Source organism: Lontra canadensis, unplaced genomic scaffold (genome assembly GCF_010015895.1).
Source record: "Lontra canadensis isolate GAN:19392208 unplaced genomic scaffold, GSC_riverotter_1.0 scaffold28, whole genome shotgun sequence".
Classification (NCBI taxonomy): Eukaryota; Metazoa; Chordata; class Mammalia; order Carnivora; family Mustelidae; genus Lontra; species Lontra canadensis.
The window spans coordinates 16,609,199-16,624,211 of NW_022631022.1; the positions used below are offsets into that span (position 1 = coordinate 16,609,199).

General features: G+C 33.1%; 1 protein-coding gene across 12 annotated transcripts in view; it reads right to left on the reverse strand.

Moving 5' to 3' along the window:
- The window catches only part of MYO9A (myosin IXA), a 305,854-nt gene that overhangs the window by 191,156 nt on the left and 99,685 nt on the right, over positions 1 to 15,013 (reverse strand). For 11 of the 12 annotated variants that reach the window (XM_032864954.1, XM_032864953.1, XM_032864959.1 and 8 more), the window contains exons 5-8: positions 14,074 to 14,173; positions 12,560 to 12,616; positions 9,095 to 9,192; positions 4,613 to 4,739 (exon numbers count right to left, since the gene is read on the reverse strand). In XM_032864954.1, coding sequence (XP_032720845.1) covers positions 4,613 to 4,739; positions 9,095 to 9,192; positions 12,560 to 12,616; positions 14,074 to 14,173 — 382 coding nt within the window. The remainder of the gene's footprint in view (positions 1 to 4,612; positions 4,740 to 9,094; positions 9,193 to 12,559; positions 12,617 to 14,073; positions 14,174 to 15,013) is intronic. The other variant, XM_032864958.1, reaches the window with a different exon arrangement.

The window sequence follows — 15,013 nt, forward strand, 5'->3', positions numbered from 1 at the left end:
AAAATGCCTATCATAGTACTACCAATAAATGAGAAATTACAAATTACCTCAATCCCCACTAAGAAAGATAAATTATGTTTTACTCATATAATGAAATTTTAGAAACAACTAAAAAGAATCATGTAGCATATTTAAATCAGTATTGAAAAATCTCAAAAACACAGTACAGAATGAAAAAGTCAAGTTTAGAATGATACAGTAAAACATTCATGAAACAAGTATGAAAATATATAGAAAGCTATATATTCTTATATAAACATCTACCTATTTTGAAAATAGAAAAACAAGAATGAGAATGATAAACACCAAACTCATAACAATGTTTTCTTCTAGGGTAGCAGAGTACAAAGTGAGATACAATTACATGCAATATTTTATTACATGAGTGGAGTTGTGAGTACACAGGTGTTTATTATATTGTTTTCTATATATACTGTATACTGAGAATAATTCATAATTTAAAAGAAAAATGAAGAAGGAAATACGTTAAAACAAAAATTAAGACATACTAAGTAAAATGGTAGAATAAATCTAAAAGCCAATTACTTGAATATAAAAAATGAAAGACAATTCTCACTAAATCACAAAAATTAAGAAACACAAACATTAAGAAATACAAAGTCAACACCATAGAGAAAAAGGTTTTAAACATTAACACAGTATTTACAAAGAATGCCAAAAAATAAATTGTAAACATTTAATCACATAATTTCCTAGATAAACACAAATCATCAAAATGAACACAAGTCAGACTTGAATCCTTTTTTTTTTTTTTAAAGATTTTATTTATTTATTTGACAGAGAGAGACAATGAGAGAGAAACACAAGCATTGGGGAGCTGGAAAGGGAGACGCAGGTAGGGATCCCAACACGGAGCTCGATCCCAGGATGCTGGGATCATGACCCGAGCCATGGGCAGATATCTAATGACTCAGCCACCCAGGCACCCCCAGACTTGAAAATCCAAAAAAAATTAGTTAATACAAAACAAACTTCTGGAAAGACATCAAATATAGTTGATCATAGGGTTGATCTCAAATCTTTAAGGAACATACTATTCTTTGTTAATGATTCTTCTCTAAATGGCAGAAAAAAATTTGAAAGGATAAAAAACTACCCAATTCCTTTTAAAGAACTGGCTAAATGCTGGCACTAAAACCTAATAATGATCATACACAGATCTACATACAAAACATACTAATCTTGCTTATCTTTGATAAACATCCTGAAGAAAATATTACTGAATTCATGATACTTAATCAACTACCTCTATAATTTCCCAATGTCCTTAGTTGTACATATATGACTTTTAAAATAAAAAAAATAAACTTTATTAACACAAAATAACGAGGAATGAGTTCAATATCTAAGTCTACAATGTTTCTCATACTAATTTAATTAAGAAAATGATATATGTGTTAAAAACCCATTCTTTATATTGTTTCAACAGATGTTAAAATATATTCAAAATATATAAATCTGTTAAAAACTGAATGATGGTTCAGTTTTTGATAATGATGGTTCTAATAGTTCTAATATACTCCAAAACATGCAACAAAAATATGCTCCACAATTACCCACAATTAATGTACTGGAGCTTGTTCATCTTTCAATAATTTCACAAGTATATATCTCAAATAGAATTCAGTAAACAGAATATTCAAAATATTCATTGCTGCCTGAGGTAACTACAAAATTATAAAAATAATTGGAAAAATAATTTCAGAAACATTTGTTCTTAAAAACTAAATCTATATTTATCATTGAACTGAATCACTTTGAGGAGAGGAATTAAATCTTAACTAAAGAGTTTACATTTTAGTTAAACCAGTTATTGCTTGTATCTGAACTCCATCTCAACAAAAGCCTTAAGGTTGCAATTATTATTACCAATTTTAATCAATAACAGGAAATCATTTTTTTAAATTTTTTACTTAAATTCAATTAACATACAATGTATTATTAGTTTCAAAGGTAGAGGTCAGTGATTCATGAGTCTTCTATAATACCCAGTGTTCATTACATCACATGTCCTCCTAAATGTCCATCACCCAGCTACCCTATTCCCCCACCACCCCCTAGAAACCCTGAGTTTGTTTAGGAAATCATTTAAAAAAAATAATTTCTGGGAACTAAATACAAGCAGGATACTATTGTATAGGTCCTATCAGTTACTTGTCTAGCTCCTCAACTTTGAAGATAACTTCTTCCTACGTATTATCAAACCTCCATTCCTACTAGCGCAGACTAAACATAACAAGAAGGAACTTAAGGGGTGCCTGGCTAGCTCAATCAGTTAAGCATCCGACTCTTGATTTCAGCTCAGGTCACGATCTCAGGGATGTGGGATCAAGCCCCACAAATGGGCATTTTGCTCAGCAGGGAATTTGCTTAGGATTCTCTCTCACTCTGCCCCACCCCCCAACTCATGTGTTCTCTCTCCCTCAAATAAACAAAATGGTTGTTTTTTTTTTTTAAGATTTTATTTTATTTATTAGACACACAGAGAGAGATCACAAGTAGGCAGAGAGGCAGGCATAGAGAGAGGGGGAAGCAGGCTCTCTGCTGAGCAGAGAGCCCGATGCGGGGCTGGATCCCAGGACCCTGAGATCATGACCCAAGCCGAAGGCAGAGGCCCAACCCACTGAACCACCAGGCACCCCGGTTTTGTTTTTGTTTTTTTTTTTTTTTAAAGAAGGAAGTTAAGAAGCTTAGGTTCAAAAGTAAGATATGGTATCAAATCATATTGTTGATATAGTCAAACTTTGACACAGGTAAGCCCATTTCTCAGAACAGGATTTCTCCTTTTTCATCAATACTTGGCTCCTTTTAGAATTACCTGAATTGCTCTTACCAGCTCTAACCAAAGAAGGAATACTGCACCAAGATCAGAAGCCTTGGTACCTGCTGAATGCCTGAACTTGTAAGTAAAACCACTAGCTACAATGCACTATTATTACCACAATACCAAGTGTTTCTGTTGACTAAAATATCACCTAAAATGCCTGACTGAAATACCGACTGTTCCCTGATCCTCATGACCTTCAAAATTACCACCTTCAGATACCACATTCCATCCACATCCTGGTAGAACTTCTTTCCAGCAAGTGAGTCTAGTTTCAATTTAATGTATCCCCTTCTCCTGCCCTGTCTGCCAGACTAACTCATTTCATTAAAGTTAATAAAGCAACACCCAGGCATGTGCAAAATAATAAGCACTGTAAGGTTAGATAAATAAAAAAGAGGCATCTATTGCTCTCAAAGAGCACTGTCGCCTTATAAAGGACACAAACTCAGTAAACAATTAACTTTGTGCTACAGAATCAAAATTAAATTATGCTAAGTAGACACAAATGTTCTACCCTGATGGAGTCAGTTTAGATCATTTAATAAGGTTAAACCCTATTAAAGTGGCAAATGAATCAAGATTTGAAAGATAAGTAATACTTGACGGAAAAAAAGCAGGCTACTCATAACTGCAAATAAAATGGAAAAAACCAAGATGTCTTTCAATAGGCGAATGAATAAACAAACTATGGTACAGCCACACAATGTCATACTACCCAGCAATAAAGAGAAATGAGCTATCAAGCCACAAAAAGATATGACTGAATCATATATATAATGCATCTAACATACAAAATATGTTTTAATCAACTATTTATGTTATCAATAAGGCGGCTGGTCAACAATAGCCTATTAAGTTTTTGGGGAGTCAAAAGTTACACCCAGATTTTTGACTGCCCAGGGAGGTTGGTACTCCTAGCCCCTGGATTGTTCAAGGGTCAACTGAATACTAAATTGAATAATTAAGTAAATGAACAGAAAAAAGGACGTAAAGAGATAAAGAAAAAGATAGCTTCCTCACTGTTAAAAAGGGAGTTTATAGATAAGGAGAGAAGGCTAGAATGATACATGTGATAATGTATTAGTTAGGAACATCAGTAGGACCTCATGTTTATCTTTATATAGCTATAGATGCATATATAAAAACATTTGTAGTATGTGAATATACACAGGTTAGTAAACACACATATATTTTCTTGCTCTGTGAGAGGAGAAGGCCTATAAAAAATGATGCCCCTTTCGAGATGAATCCGACAAGTGAGCTGGGAAAACATTAGAAATCATCACTCCCAGAAGAAAGAATAAGGTAATAAAGATCTTGATTATAGGAAGAAGCACGGGAGGAGATGAAGACCTCTGGCTCTTACTTAGACATGAAGAAACAAATTAGTACCTTTTTCTCTCCACTCATCCAGATACCCCATCTTCAGATAAATAATCTAACCAAAATCTTAGTATGAGAAGAAATCTCAAATACAGAAGGAGAAAAACTATTAATGTCTTAGACTATCATACAGTCTAGAGTGAAAAACTGATCCTATCCAGCAAATTGAGGGATTGTGGATATCCAGGCCAAAGGGAGGCAAGCAAGAAAAACCAAGCCTTCCAAAGATTCTGGCACAATCGAGAGCAAAAATTCCATCTTTTGGAGAACACTATTAATAAAAAGCCTTAGCCCATTTACACCTAGTCAAATAATGACACAAAATTAAAAGTGAGAAGTTACAGTATTTGAGAAATGACAAGTGAAAATATAATCACTTACTTCTAATAATTCTGAGACAATGGGCAGAACTTCAGGATTACAGATATCTATGGAGTCATCCCGGTATGTCTTCTTTTTATAACAGATATTACCCAAATGTAGTATTGCTGAGAGAAGAGAGAAAATCCTGTGAAAATAAAACCATAAATTATAGCTCATTTATGTGCAGTCTCCAAACTTATTTCACTGCAAAATTCTAATCAAGCAAATTAACCAGTACAAACATATTTAATCTTCATAAAAATAAAAAATATGCTTTTCATTTAAAAAAAAGTAAAAATAAAAAATATGGGAATAATAACTATAATAACTAAATTTCATGTGTACTATGTCAGGCACTGTGCAAAGTGCTTTATAGAACCTTACTTTCAGTACTGTACCACTGGACATAGTTTGAAGAGGATTTGCTATTGCCTGAATCTATACAGTGTTTCAAAGTCCATACATTTCTAAATGCTTTTCATCCTACTTGGAATGCCCTTTCCCTACATTGTCTATTTCAGATCTATTGAATCAGAATCTTTCAAGGAAAGGCCTTGGAATCTGTATTTTCTTAACCAAGTAGCCTAGATCATTTTTTACGATTAGTTATATTTAAGAATTGGTTTCCTACATCATACTACAGTGCCCTTGATAAATGCTTTGAAAATAAACAGTATGAGGCCACTGGGGTAAATTACCTAATTTTCAGGCCCCTCCCATAAAACATCTACAACTGGACCCTCCCTTCCACTCTTCCCTTCTGTCTTAGAGGAACACATGACCTTCTTCCCGTCAAACTAAACCCCTTCTTGTGCTTTGCATCCCATGAACTCCAGTTTACTCAGGAACTTTATTATGCCTATTTCTTATCTCCTACCTGATCTAGAAGAACTTTCTATCAAAATGATATCTTCATTTTCTCTTAAAGAACCCATCCTAGATTCCACGTCTTCTCCTTACCTTCACAAACAAGCTTATTAAACTGTTAACTTATTCTCCTTTTCTTCACTTTGTCATTCCCTATTTACTATCATATCCTGACATCCAACCCCATTAAAATATTTCAGAGAAGTTACCAAGGACCACCAGATAAGAAAAGTGTATTATAAAGAGAAATGAGCTATCAAGCCACAAAAAGACATGACTGAATCATATATATAATGCATCTAACATACAAAATATGTTTTAATCAACTACTTATGTTTTGGTTATCGGTCAACAGCAGCCTATTAAGTTTTGAGGGAGTCAAAAGTTACACCCAGATTTTTGACTGCCCAGAGGGGTTGGTACTCCAAACTTACTTGACCTCTCCAAAGCATTTAATACAGCTGAACACTCCATCTAAAAGCCCTACTGGGAAACACACACACACACACACACACACAGACATACACACATACACACACATATGCATCTTTGTGTCTTGTCCAACTATTTCCTTATGATAAACCTGTTCTACCTATAAAATTTTAATTATGTGTTTTCTGAAAATTAGAAAGTATTCTAAATAAAATAAAGGCATTGCTTTAGGAACTAAACAGCCATACTTTCAAAGGTCCTGAATCAGTATCTAATTGATCGATCTAATTTTTCAAATAATTTAAAATTTTAAGTGTTTGAATCATTAACATGACTCAAACAAAATACAAGTCAATTTTAAAGGAATAATTCATAAAAGTACTCTGGGTAAATCAGAGAGGAAACACAGTATCAATTGAATCATTACAAAGACTAATGGAAACCAAAGGATATAAAAATGCAAATTCATGGGCCACTTATTAAACACCATATTTAGTAGGAGTTTATATGGTTGTTAATTATATCCTTTCAGAATCTGGGATTCAACAAATCAGTAAGTTAATGTTTTCTCAAACATAAATATGTGATACTTAGTTTCCAACAATAATAAATGTTAAATAAACAATCAAATATACTGTAATAACTCAATACAAAAAAGAGTTACAAATATGAATAAAAATCCCTATTCACAAAACACGTAAAATCTTGCATTAAGAAATAAAAACAGTAACAAAAAAATCGCTATATTATAAGGCAGGGTATCCTAAAATACTTAAGGTAGACACAATGCACAGTTAAGAAAAATTTCATTAAAAAGGTAAGACATGGGGCCCATGGCTGGCTCAGTAGGAAGAGTGTAGGATTCTTGATTTCGGGGTCACGAGTTCAAACCCCACATTAGGTGTAGAAGTTACTTAAATAAATAAATAAGCTTTAAAAAATAAAAAGGAAGGATATGAACAGTACTCAAAGCAAACAGGTTTCCATTCACATACCAAATTTTAGGATGCCTGCAAGTGTGTTTAGAAAAATTCTGGGTTAGAGCTGAGTGCAGTCGAAAAGATTGTTGTGATTTATTAACACAGTCAATCATGGTCAAAGGAGAGGGGAATAGTAGTATATATGTTATGTTACCAAAAATAAAACTGGCATTATTTCAATGAGTAAAAAAGAGATGAAGATGAGTCCTTCAAGGAATGGGGAAAATACCAGACATTCAGAATACAATATAATGTTTTAGAGGATCCTATCAGTCTAGCTAAAACACAAAACTTGTGTTAGGGAATATCTGATGATAATATCTAAAAAATACAGAAAGGTCAAATTACAGGCCAGGTTACCAAATATATTACACATATTTTCCAGTGGTTTCCAATATGGGATACACTGGTATCAGAAAGTATAAAGGACACACAACCCTTGGATGTATGAGCAATACATTTTATTTCCAACTTATTTTATCTAAAAAAATGAAATTATGTTTCACTATTATTTAATATATAGACAATCAGGTGTGTCACATGAGGTACAGGAGGTATGCTGAAGAAAGAATATAAGTAATGTAGCATGGAGGAACTATAGAGTTACGCTCATTTACTCATTAACTTTTAGTGAATTGAAGTTTATGTGACCAATTAAATGGGCTTGGATATTTACATTTGGTATAAACTTTTCTTTTTTTCTTTTTAAAGATTTTATTTATTTGTCAGAGAGAGAGAGAGAGCATGCGCACACGCCCAAGCACGGGAAAATGCGGGAAGAAGGAGAAGCAGGCTCCTCACTGAACAAGGACCCAGGACCCTGGGATCATGACCTGAGCCTAAGGCAGTGCTTAACTTAACCAACTGAGCCACCCAGGCCTCCCTTAATTTATCTTTCAAAAAAAGTTTGGTAGGGGCGCCTGGGTGGCTCAGTGGGTTAAGCCTCTGCCTTCAGCTCGGGTCATGGTCTCAGGGTCCTGGGATGGATTCCCACATGGGGCTCTCTGCTCACCAGGGAGCCTGCTTCTCCTCCCTCTACCCCTGCTCCCGCCTGCTGCTCTGCCTACTTTTGATCTCTCTCTGTCAAATAAATTAAAAAAAAAAAAAAAGTTTGGTAAATAATCTGAATTCCAGATTCAGAGTAATCACAAACAAGAAAATAGCACAGCTGTTATTCTACTTTTAGTATGACATTAAAAGTTGACAATATAATCAGATCTGAAATAACTAATTCCCTTCCCCCAAAAACAGTTCTGTTACTATTTTTTTCTGGTGACAGTCAAGGTTATTTGTGTCTTTAATTTTACTAATTTTTTTATTATGTTATGTTATGTTAGTAACCATACAGTACTTCATTAGTTTTTGATATACTGTTCCATGATTGTTTGCATATAACACCCAGTGCTCACTGCAATACGTGTGCTCTTTCATACCAATCATCAGGCTTTAATTTTAAACAGCTTGTTTTATTTTAAATATAACTTGCTTCATTTTTATCTCAACCTTTTTACATTTCTATTTTGTTTATAATGAAATATGTTTAGCATCCTAAGAGACTCCTCAGGAAACAAACTGAGGATTGCTGGAGGGGAGGAGGTGGGAGGCATGGGGTGGCTGGATGATGGACATTGGGGAGGGTATGTGCTATGGTGAATGCTGTAAATTGTGTAAGCCTGGTGATTCACAGACCTATACCCCTGGAGCAAATAATACATTATATGTTAATAAAAAATAAGAATAAATAAATTAATATATATATATGTTTAGCATAATAATACAGACATTAATTTAGAGAGTGAAAATTATATTTTACTGATAGGTATGCATGCCTTAATAAGATTAGAGATCAATGATACAGAAATTAAGAAGCTATAAAAATAGTGTCATAAAGCAAGTTTCTAAGTAAAGTCTATGGACAGACTTCAGGAGCACCATGAACTCCTGCAACTATATGCAAACATTTATGGACGCACAGTTTACAGGAAGAAGAGCTCCAACTTTCAAGAGATTCTCAAAGAATTTATAATTAAAAAAGCAATTCAAACCAAGTCTTTTAGAAAAATAAATTTTCAAATCACTGCTTAACAAGGAAGAAGGAGGTATTAGATTTGGAATATTTGTTAGAAAATTCTTTCAAAGGACCAAGGAAGAGGAACTTGTGAAACACACATTGTGATTTTGTTCTCTACCAAAGGTATAAGAATACAGTAAACAAACTCACTGTCTTCGTGTCTTGGGAAGAAATCCTACCATTTCCATGGCCAGTTGTAAGCGTTCAAAATCATGCCTCAAATCTTCCCCCTCCACCGAGAAGCAATCCTGCTTATTTAAGAAAAACAGGGAAGAAATCAATATTACCTATTGAAAAGTAAGGTAAGCCACTCAGAAATATAGTAATTCTAGGTAAATATACCTGCGTATAAAAATTAGAGCTGGTGAAATATTTGGAGAATTCTTGTTACAGGTATGCAAACTAAACACATACCTACCAAAATACCAGTAAGTTACTTCTTTCTCCCTTTCACAATCACCAAGGCAAGGATCACAAAGTAACTTAAGAGAAAGAGCTAACAATATTATAAAATATTCTGATACCACCTTTGACTTCGAGTGGTGCTCAAGAGTTTTGAAGATCCAAAGCACTTAAGAGAGTTCAATTTCACAAACAAATGTTATTTATTCAACAAATATTTAATAAATGCCTACACTTATTATGCAAGGCACTAGATGCTGGGATACAAAAATAAATTTTAGAAGAGGCAATAATTTAGTTGAGAAATGGAGCCTAGATATATATAATATAAACATGTTTATCTCAATATTAGATATAATTAAAATAGTTCCTAATGAAATTATATAAACAACATGATTATCAGTAAAAGAAAGTATATGTGAAAATTAAAAATCTGCAAAAAACACACATTAGTTGGTAAAGATAGCTGTGAACTACCAAATAAAATATTTTTAGAGTAACCTTTGCATTTCAGCTCCCAAAAAAGTCAAACACATATATAATCTTTATCTTTAAAATAACAAGTTTTTAAAGCCTTTTACTATATGTTCTCACAATCCCGTATAGGTACATTTTCAAAAACCTCCTCACATGTATAATTTTTTTAATGTCTGACTGTGGAATGTTGCATCAAGTACTCAATAAATGCATTAACTGTTATCTGTTTTATTCACTGCTGATCTCCAGCATCAAATCAGTGCCAAGAAGACAGTAATATATAATCACTGAATTACTGAATAAGTACTGAATTAAATGAAACATTCCTTTTTGAGAAAGTACTCATTTTTTTTTAAAACTATCAAGTATCTAGCATGTAAACCTGCTTTTGACCCTGTAAGAATGAGTTAATGAGTAATGCAGATATATAGCATAAAATTAGATATTAAACCCAAGGAGATAATAATGTGTATATATATATAATTATATATTCATTCAGTAGAAAAGAAAACAGACTCAGAAGTTAAATAATTCACCTAAATGACAGGGGTGGCAAAATGAAAATCTTTCTAGTTCTAAATCCTCTACCCTCTGTCAGGCAACACCAGTTGCTTGAGTTTATTTAACAGGATAACCCTTAACAGGAATTAAATCAATATACAATAGGCAACAAGGAGTCCCTTGTTAAAAGCAATTTTCTCATCACAGTTCCCCTTGGAATCATCTATACAATTCCATTATATATATGATAATATAGGACAAATTACAGAACAGTACCTAACAATCCTCTCTTCTTATAATGCTAAGCCACACAAGTTCTCATCACTCAGAGGGGAAAAAAAGTTTAGTTTGCCCCCAAATATACTCTGAGGAGCTAAGAGGAAAAAACAAACCAAAAGATCCTCAGATTAACTGCTTGCTTTCATTAACTTGTGAGAAAAGGCAACAGAAATTATCAGAAGTTCAAACAACTAACAGATTGAAAACACAGTAAATGAGAGGCTAATGAAAGATACAAAGGAAATAAAGGACTATGGCCACAAAATTCTTTAAGGAAAAGATGGATAATGTTGATATCGATGGTGGCAGCAGCTCTGGGAACATGTACTGTATACTTTACTAAATACTAAATACTCTATCAAGCTGTTTAGATGCATTGTCTAATGTAATTCTCACAAAAGTTAAAGACCATTTTTATCTCATCAAATAGATGGTGGAAACAAAGAATTACGTGACCTGCTCAGGTTCTCAAAAACTAGTAAGTGGATCAGCCAGTATTCAAGTCAGGTCTGTCTGCTTCAGACCCCAAACTCTGAAGCATAACTAAGACTGTCTAAATAACAGCAGATCAGTTCATAATGCCATGACAAGTTCTGTACAGGCAATCAAGTCTTACATTTGCCATATGAGTTTTATCAGTCTCCTACCTACTTCCCAATGAGACTCCGTCACTCGATGTTAACAGGTGAAAGATGGAAGCTTCTCAAGAACAGCAAAACAGTGTAAATTTTTTCTACTAAAATGTATCAGAATCTATAAATTTAAATCTCTAAAGTTTTCCAAAATGTTAAATCTGAAACCATAAATTACTTGATATATAATGAAAAGACAATGCAATTAAACCTTGTATGAAGGAAAAAATTAAAGTCCATAATTTCTGATCCTTCTCAACTCTGAAACAGTCTAGTGTTGTAATTAGTGGAGTATGTAATCACACACAGTAAAAATTAAAGTCACAGTTATTTAAAGCAAGAACTAAAACATGTTTCCAGAAGGAATAATTAATAAATTAGTTCATTAGTTAATTTATAGATAGAGATGAATGCATGTTAATTTAAGCCTTTACATCTGACCTCACTACAAAGGGAAGAAAAAACATTTTTTGTGTCCTTTGATTATAAACTTGTCCTTATAAAATATAAAAAGAAAGCTAAATTTACCTGTTCATTTTATATTACATCATCTATGCCCTTAAATCACTCAATTAAAACATAAAATAATCTTATTTATAGGAATTTAAATTCTTAATTTTTGGAAAATTATATAAAGACTAGAGCCTCTATTGCCACTAAAAGACTTTCAAAATGTACATGCATTCATCCTGTGAAAAGACTGTTACTGTTAACTGACACAAAAACAGGAAGGCTATACCTTTTTTTAATGAATTTATTTTTTTATTTGACACAGAGAGAGAGATAGTGAGAGAGAGAGCACAATCAGGGAAGAGGGAGAAGCAGGCTCCCTGCTGAGCAAGGAGCCCCAAATGGGGCTCAATCCCAGGATCATATCCTGAGCCAAAGGCAGCTGCTTAAATGACTGAGCCACCCACATGCCTTAAGGCTATACCTTTTTAAGATAAACATTACATACTACTCGTAACATGTGAGTAATAAAATCACTGAAAAAAAAAAATACACCTCAAAAAAAAACCCTGTAGTTCATAAGAATCCATCAGGAATGCAATCAATTTATTGTCAAAATAAATATAGACTAAACATTAGCAACATAAGAACAAATTAAAAAAAAAATTTTTTTAAAGTGAACTGACTGGTTTTTAAACCACAAACCATACACATACAAAGTCAGTTCAAAGAAATTAAACATTATTTTCTCTTCTTTCCTAGATTCTTTGTATTTCAGCTGATTTTCTTTCTAAGTCATGAAATAAGTACAAATGAGCAAGGTGAGTGAGGGTCCTTTAACAGGAACACAGAATATTTAGGTACTTGTACTGACCGGCTCAGAGTCATAGCAATAATCATCCCAGCTCTGTCTGAGGGGTTTCTTTGTTATCTGAAAGTAAGGCAGATTAGTTAGGTAAAAGTAATGGTTATCATTCTTCTCTAATCATCTCTTAGATGTAGTATAGCAGCACTGTGCTGCTACCCAAAGAGAGTTATTTTGTACAGCAGCATAAAACAAGAAACAACTAGGTAAACATTCAGATTCTGGGAGATCATGTATTATTACAACCAATCCGTATTTCCTGTTTTTCAGTGACTCTGAGATTTGTATTAACTGCTCAGTCTCATATTCTATTAATACTGACTACTTTATGGCAACAATATGCATGGTATGGCCACTGATAACAAAAAAAATATCTGGAAGAAGAGTAATAAGCTCGGGACTATCAGCTCATTTATGAGCAATTATTAGTTTTTAAAAAGGAAATTTAATCATCCAAATATCTCCAAAGCATTTAACAGGGAAAAGAAAAATCTCAGAAGCTAAATCAATGATTTTTTTAAATATACATAATTTTATACAGTAGAAATGCCTAGTATTTTATCAAGAAGTGATAATTTAAATAATTTTGAAATTGATATATAAATACAGTTTTATTGGTTCATATAAATATGTAGTTTTGAAATTAAGAAATACCAATTACATAGCATCCTCTATCTTGGGAAAACTCTAAGATGCTACTTTCATAACCTTAAATACATACTACAGCCTTTGAACCATCATCAAAATGTCAATTTCCTTACAAAAGCTTCATAAGGATTTTTTAAGTTACCATAAAGGCATTTATCTCCATGGATATTACATCTTGCCTCAAATTAAAAAAAAAAAAGAAAAAAAAAAAGACAGTCTGTTATTTAAGTGATCTACTGTCATACCAATTCCATTAATATTGGTTCTAGAATTTTTATTAATGAGAAATAGTAAAATTGGAGAAACCACTGTAATGAAAAACTTTCCTTATTATGGAAATTTAGGAGTGAATTTTGAGTTTCACAGAAAGATATGATGAATTTCATTTGAACAGGATCATTTGCTAAATTATAAAAACAATCATACTCTAAGTTAGTATCACAATATCATGCAAAGAGGTATATGTATTAGACTTCAAAACATATAAAAGAGGTTTCAGGTAATCCCATGCAAAGGGGAAACATTAATTATTAGTAACACTGAACATGCTCTTGTCTTTAAAAGGTAAACCACTTTGGAAAGACCAATTCATTTTTCTAACAAGCAGGTACATATATAAACAGTTTATTTTTCTCTGAAAGAGTCTCACAAAAAGCAAAGGGTACACATATAACTAAACCCTTCCAACTCTTATGGTTAATAATAATTTTTAAATTTGAGAAGCACATCACATAAATTTTTAGACTGCCTGTATGAAAATGCTAGTTAATATCCATTAATGGGTTTGGAGAACAAAGTATTACGAAAAAAACTTTTCTCAAGAAGTAAAATTTAATAATGCCCTACATTTCAAAATACATTTCAGGAACTCTCACCTGATTGAGATAATGATATTCTTCTGGTTGTTTAAGATGGAATGCTAATCTTTCTTCTTCACTTGCTCCTGCCAGGAGGTAATAAAATACATGATAGTTCCTGTTGGAAACAAAGAGTATGGCTTTATAATGAACACCATCTACAGTTATCATTTAACAGAAAAAAGAACAAACATTAAGTAGTAAAATGTTTCAATTTTGTTTCATTTTTCAATAAGGGGTAGTAAGTTCAATATTTTAGGTACTATAAAGTAAAATGATGTTTTGGATGCTAAATTCAAAAGAGAGGGGTGAAGGCTGCTATATGGCAAAGTAAGACCTCTGAAAATTCTCTCCTCCATAAGACAAATTAGAAAACAGCAAACTTGTCTGAAACAACTTTTGTCAGAACTCTGAAAATTAACCAAAAGCTTATAGCAATCCAAGGAGTGTTTACATAAGAAAAACAGTTCAATCTCAGTTAAAAATGCAACCTTTGTTGCCATTTAATGTGCCCCAATCCATCTTCTATTCACCAAATCCAGGGTGGCCTTCAAAACCAATAGGTTACAATCATGATGAAAACCAAAAGCCTGGCAGCCATCACAAGAGGGCAGAAGAGGGTTGGAGCTGGTTCAGAACGTCATTCCCCGAGAAACATCACTTGAACTATCTGGTGGTTCCCTGGAAGACGCCATGTTTAAAACTGTCTTTAATGACCTGACTCAGAGTTAAGCCAGTGTGAAAATCTTTTCCCCAGGGGAAGGTATGGAAAACTATTGGCAATTTTTTACTATGTCAGCTACATGAACCAATGGATAAATGTTGGGGAAACAGTAGGCTAATCAAAAAATTTAAAGGGAAATGTGATCTCCACACAGGGTTTTAAAAGCTCCCAATACATTCCTGGGAATCTAGAAGGCCATGTGGATGCATAAGGCTGCGGATGTGCCCAGGGCTT